The following is a 5,824-nucleotide window of genomic DNA, read 5'->3' as shown; positions in this document are numbered from 1 at the left end:
ACTTAGTTGTTATACTTACTAGGTTTTATTAAGTTACAGCTAATTTCAAGGCAAATAAAACAATTTACTTACTGCTTTGAGTGACACTTACTTAAAATATTCAAGTAGCCACAAAGGAACCAATGACGTTAATAAACCAGTGAGAGGACGCAGTGCACTAATATGTTGCTAATGTGCAACAAAACAACAGAAGAAGAAGAAAAGAAAAAGAGTCTTAAAGGGTTAGTTCACCCAAAAATGAAAATTAAGGAAGAAAAGTAATAAATAGGTTGCTTTTAGAAGGTGACCTATCTTCTAATGAAATCATTAGTGTATTTTTGTGTTTATTAATGATCCTTAAAAATTTAATTGTTTTTCATAAACATCTTGAGAAGCTTTTAATTGAGTTGCTATAATCCTTTAATATTTGTGGTAATATGCTCGAGTCACACGCAAATAACAGCTTGAAAGATCAAAGACAATTTTTAATATAACTCCGACTGAATTCGTCTGAAAGAAGAAAGTCATATACACCTAGGATGACTTGAGGGTGATTAATTTATGGGCTAATTTTCATTTTTGGGTGAACTAACTCTTTAATAGACTTTTCACCCATTTCCTCCATGTCTGCAGTTATCTTTCATTAGTTGCATTCACTCGTTTACCAAAGTCATCTTGAATGTTGAATTTTCAATACAACTGAAATATTTGAGAGAACATCACATAAGCTAACTTCATAAATTTAGGTTGATTTTCCTAAAATGTGTGTGTGTTTTTTTAACTCACCATAATAGTGATCAGCATTCCCTTTGGTTGGGCACTTGGAACTTCGTTTATGTTACTATAATTGTCTTCCTCTTGATGCAGCAATGCAACATGAAATCAGTTATTTGATTTCAAAGGAAGAAAAGTAATAAATAGGTTGCTTTTAGAAGGTGACCTATCTTCTAATGAAATCATTAGTGTATTTTTGTGTTTATTAATGATCCTTAAAAATTTAATTGTTTTTCATAAACATCTTGAGAAGCTTTTAATTGAGTTGGGTAATATCTTAAAGTCACACAGTAATATGCTCGAGTCACACGCAAATCACAACAATGGTAACAATTCAATTTCATTTATTTTTTATTAATTGTAACAATAACATTTTATTTGCTCTTTTTGTTCTGCTACTACTGACACAAGACAGCAAATAAAATTGGCAAATGAAAACAACAGCTGTAAAACAAAGCAACTGCATCATTTATTCATGCCGCAATGCACTCAGCGAGTCAGCGAGTCAGCGAGTAGCTATACTGAGTCATGAGTAAACCTAAAGTAAAGGATCATGTACCCCCTAAAGTTCTTTTTTAGAACTCTCATGTAACTAAGCATTTGTCAGTACAACATACTAGTCCTATTTCACTTTACTTAGCTTTTTTAAGGCAAGTTTTTTAAGTAAGCCCAACTAATTCGATTTTACAATTCCAGGCCGAGAACAGTTTGTAATCGTGCTGTGTTTAACTAAGCTCAAGTGGAAATATAACTAAGCATTTCTTACCGTTCTTCGAACCATTCGGCCCTGCCGCGGAAAAACGAATAACCGAATAACAATGCGCTCAAACACTGTAGCCCTGGTCATACATTGAGTGCTTATATTTTTGTTACAATAGTGGTATTATTAAGAAGACTAGTGTTTCTCTATGGTATCAGGAGACATGCGGTGATGTTTCAGTGTTTGTTTTGTCTCCAGACCCTCATCACAGAGACATGTACATCAACAGCAGCGACTATCTGGCCTTACTGAACAATGAGAGAGCAAATCCCAACTCTACTGGTGAGGAGACGGATCACATCACCTGCTTTTAGCTAAGAAGTATATTTTCTGTCAGAGGATGGTGATTGTGATTTCTTTGGTTTAGAGTGCCAGAGCTGACTTCCTTTTTTTTCCGGGAGAAAGTGTTTGTGATGTAGTATTGTCTTTGCACAGCTTGGAAACAGAACTTCCTGCGCATTGAGAAGCTGGTGCTGATTGGTGGAGCTGATGATGGAGTCATCACTCCGTGGCAGTCAAGGTTGGTTAAACCACTTGTCAGTTTTGTCGTCTTCAACTCAGATTCATAGAAGCTTGAAATGTAATGGTTATTTTCCGTTATTTGTTGTGAAGAGATTTTTATGATGCCTCATTTTCTTGCTTTTCAGTCAGTTTGGTTTCTACGATGAGAATGAAACCGTCGTTGAGATGAAAAACCAGAAAGTAAGCATCATTTAATTTCTTTGTAAGTCCAGAGTATTGTGTCCTCTGACTCTGACAACAAATACGATGTGTATGTGTGTGTATATATAAGTGCTGTCAAAATTAGCACGTTAATGTAGGCGAATAATTTTTCCAGTTTAACAGTGTTAAAAATATTTAGCACAGCTAATGCAGGGGCGGAGCCACCCACTCACAGCTGCTGCCTCGCTCACTTTTTCAGTTGCACGGACACATATGATGACGCATGCTGTAGCCTTTATAATTTCATATTAAAGTGTGAAAGAAACTATGAGCGTGCGTGTCAGATCAACTCTAAACTGTCCTATCATCATAGTCAAAAAATGGCAAAAAAAACAAAACAATACATGTTAAACTTGATAGTTCTCAATTGTACTGTAATGTTGAATGCTATAGTTAATGGTTAATTATAAAACGGAGAGTTCCGGTCCTTGATTCTGATTGGCTGAGCCGCGTTTGAAGCTGTTGTAAATTACTCTACAAACACACCTTTGTTTACGTTTGTCTGTTGCTTGGCAGAATACTGTTTTTATTATCATTACACTTTATTTGCTCTGTTTTATTTTGTGAAACCCTACTACGTATATGGAATAACCGTTTTATAAAAGCAGTAAGCCCCGTGAAGCCGTGGTTTACAGTGAATTTATAACAGCTAAGGGGGTTTTAGGCACTCCGCTTCGCGTCGTAACAACGCCCCTTAGCTGTTATAAATTCACTGTAAACCATGGCTTCACGGGGCTTATTGCTTTAATATTAGGGGAAAAAAATCTATTATAAATCTGATGTCCTGGAGACATCAGTGATACTCGCCTTCAGTCAAAAAAAAGATGCCATTAAACAAATATAAAAAATATACTGTCTTTGTTGTTTCTACATTAATTTGAAGATTGAAAGTGAAATTATTACAATATAAAAATATATTTAAAAATGTATTGTTTTGTGGGATTAATTTCAGAAAAAGTGCGATTTTAGGTAGTTATTTTTTTTTTAGTTGATTGACCACACTAATGTATATATAGAGAGGGAAGAGCGAGAATTGTTGATGTTTCCTCTACATGTGTATAAATCAGGGAGCTGAGCTCTTAACAGCTGGAGTGAAACTGATGACTGTCTGATATTGTTCTGTCCCTGCATGTAAAGTTGGACTCTACAGAAAATACAGAGATATCCTTAATGAAAGCCAGCTGGTCCAAAGCACTCAGGACCTCATACTCCCGACAGGACAATGCCCTCAGATTTATCTGGACGGGTCATTTCACACAGCTCCTCCTCATGACTCTGGCTTGTTTTCCAGGTGTTTTTGATGGACTTCTTTGGGCTGAAGACGCTGTACGCTCGAGGAGATCTGGTTCTGTGTTCGATGGCAGGTGTCGCTCACGTCTTCTGGCACTCCAATGAAACCGTTTATAAAACCTGCATTGAGAAATGGCTTACATAGATACTGACAAACTCCCACACTTGACTACAGAGCTTTCCCTATTTTCTGTGCATTGATACAGTCTTGCACATTTAGTTTCGGTACACTAATGCATCGCCTCATACATTTCCCTTACCGTGTCTGCTGACAGAGACACACATTCAGTGAAATATAGGTGTAGAAAGGTGAACACTAAATATAAGGAATAACCATCAGTGCCTGAGGGATACATTTCTCATTTCTCATTTTGCAGAAAGATCTTAACCACTATCTATTTTTAATGTGTGTAGTTATTGTTTCTAATTCCTCTTTTGATTTATGTGGTGTGTTTGATGTGGACTGTGCTGCTGCGGTAACATTTATGCCTTACATAGGATGTGTTTGGGCATGACTTTGTCTCAAATCCAAGTGCTAACAGTGCAATGAGAAAGGAGAGAATGAGGGGAAGAGGAGAAAAAGGGATAGCGTGAAAGAAATAGGAAAGGGAATTGCATTTGTAGTATATAACATTACCTCTCACTTCACATCCTTCAAGCCTCAGCCCAACAGTGTGTGTTCGGCCCTAAAGGGACTTGACTCTGAACAGCTCATTCATACGAAACACTTGTGTTAAGGTATTTTTACTGTTATTTTATGCTTATGGAAACCTGGCGTTTTATGCATCTTGCTCTAACAAAGTGTTCAGTTCACATAGTGTTAACATTTTTAGGACGATTCAGAAAAGGGATTAATAGAAGCACAGTTTGAAAGAATGCATTTAGAAATCTATTTCCTCTCTCTGAGGTAAACGTATGCTATACAGATGAGTACTGTACAAAACATATTTTTCCATATTTATTGTTATCATAGCAGTGTTATGTGTTTTGTTTGATCTTTTAGCTTGCTTTAACTATTTTTAATTAAATGCTTAACATTGGGGATTAACGGATAGTTTAACATGAAGTATAAGTATTGTGTCTGAAGTAGAAAATTCTTTAATACTGAAGTACACTTTTCAGCTAAGTGCGGTTTTGTTCAATATTTCAACACCGTGAAACATCTCCAGATGTAGATTTTGTAAAGGACTTGAGCTGCATGCCAGTGTGCTTTACTGTTTGTACTCAAGCCAGCTTTCAGAATAAAATTTCCATTTTATGTAGTTAACAACGGTGTTGTCTATTGTTAAATGTTGCCCATGCAGACTTTGAAGAAATAGAAAAAGTTAAGAAATGTTTTTTACAAGTGTGCATCACTGCAGCTGGTCTAAACCAGGGTTCATCGTAGAAAAAGTTAAGAAATGTTTTTTACAAGTGTGCATCACTGCAGCTGGGTCTAAACCAGGGTTCATCGAATCTTGCCCTGGAGGGCCAATGCACTGCAGAGTTTAGCTCTAACCCTGATCAAACTCACTTACCTGTGATTTTCTAATGATCCTGAAGACACTGATAGACAAGAGCCAAGCTCTGCAGGAACAGTGTTGGGGGTAACGCATTACGTTATCAGATTACTTTTTTTAAAGTTAGGCATTACTTTTTAATTTAGAAGGAAATATCTGAGTTACTTTTTCAAACAAGTAACTTCAGTTACTTTGTTTCCATGTATTGACTGACAGCTCCGGTGTTGCCATGGTGACAGAAATCAGGAGTAAGTGCAGAGCGTTGTGTGTGAACATGATCTTACTGTTGTTCTAGACTAAATATCAACATGTTATTTACTCATCTCACCTGCACAGAAACAGATTCAGTGTTCCTCAAAATGAATAAAAACAGTCAAATGGAAACTCGGAATATTATGCAAACCTGCAATAATTAAATATGTTACATAAGACAAATACAATTTATGTATTTTTTATTTATTTTTATTTATTTAGTCATTTAGCAGACGCTTGTATCCAAAGCGACTTACAAATGAGGACAATAAAAGCAGTCAAAACTAACAAAATAGCAACAATATATAAGTGCAAATGACAAGTCTCGGTTAGCCTAACGCAGTACACGTAGCAAGGTGTATATATATATATATATATATATATACATACACATACATACGTACATATACATACACACACACACATACATATATATATATATATATATATATATACACATACATATATATATATATTATACACACACATGCACACACACACATATATATATTATACACACACATACACACACACACATATATACACA

The 5,824-nt window shown here is 35.7% G+C and overlaps 1 protein-coding gene across 1 annotated transcript in view; it reads left to right on the top strand.

Annotated features, from left to right (window-relative positions):
• Positions 1–4,881, top strand: part of ppt2b (palmitoyl-protein thioesterase 2b) — a 10,074-nt gene extending 5,193 nt beyond the window's left edge. The window contains exons 5-8 of the mRNA XM_016474441.1: positions 1,712–1,795; positions 1,949–2,033; positions 2,161–2,215; positions 3,528–4,881. Of these exons, the coding sequence (XP_016329927.1) occupies positions 1,712–1,795; positions 1,949–2,033; positions 2,161–2,215; positions 3,528–3,671 (368 nt within the window). The 3' untranslated portion in view covers positions 3,672–4,881. The remainder of the gene's footprint in view (positions 1–1,711; positions 1,796–1,948; positions 2,034–2,160; positions 2,216–3,527) is intronic.
• The last annotated feature ends 943 nt before the right edge of the window (positions 4,882–5,824 follow it).

Source organism: Sinocyclocheilus anshuiensis, unplaced genomic scaffold (assembly GCF_001515605.1).
Source record: "Sinocyclocheilus anshuiensis isolate Anshui unplaced genomic scaffold, SAMN03320099.WGS_v1.1 scaffold2182, whole genome shotgun sequence".
NCBI lineage: Eukaryota > Metazoa > Chordata > Actinopteri > Cypriniformes > Cyprinidae > Sinocyclocheilus > Sinocyclocheilus anshuiensis.
This window is presented reverse-complemented; position numbering and strand designations above follow the sequence as displayed.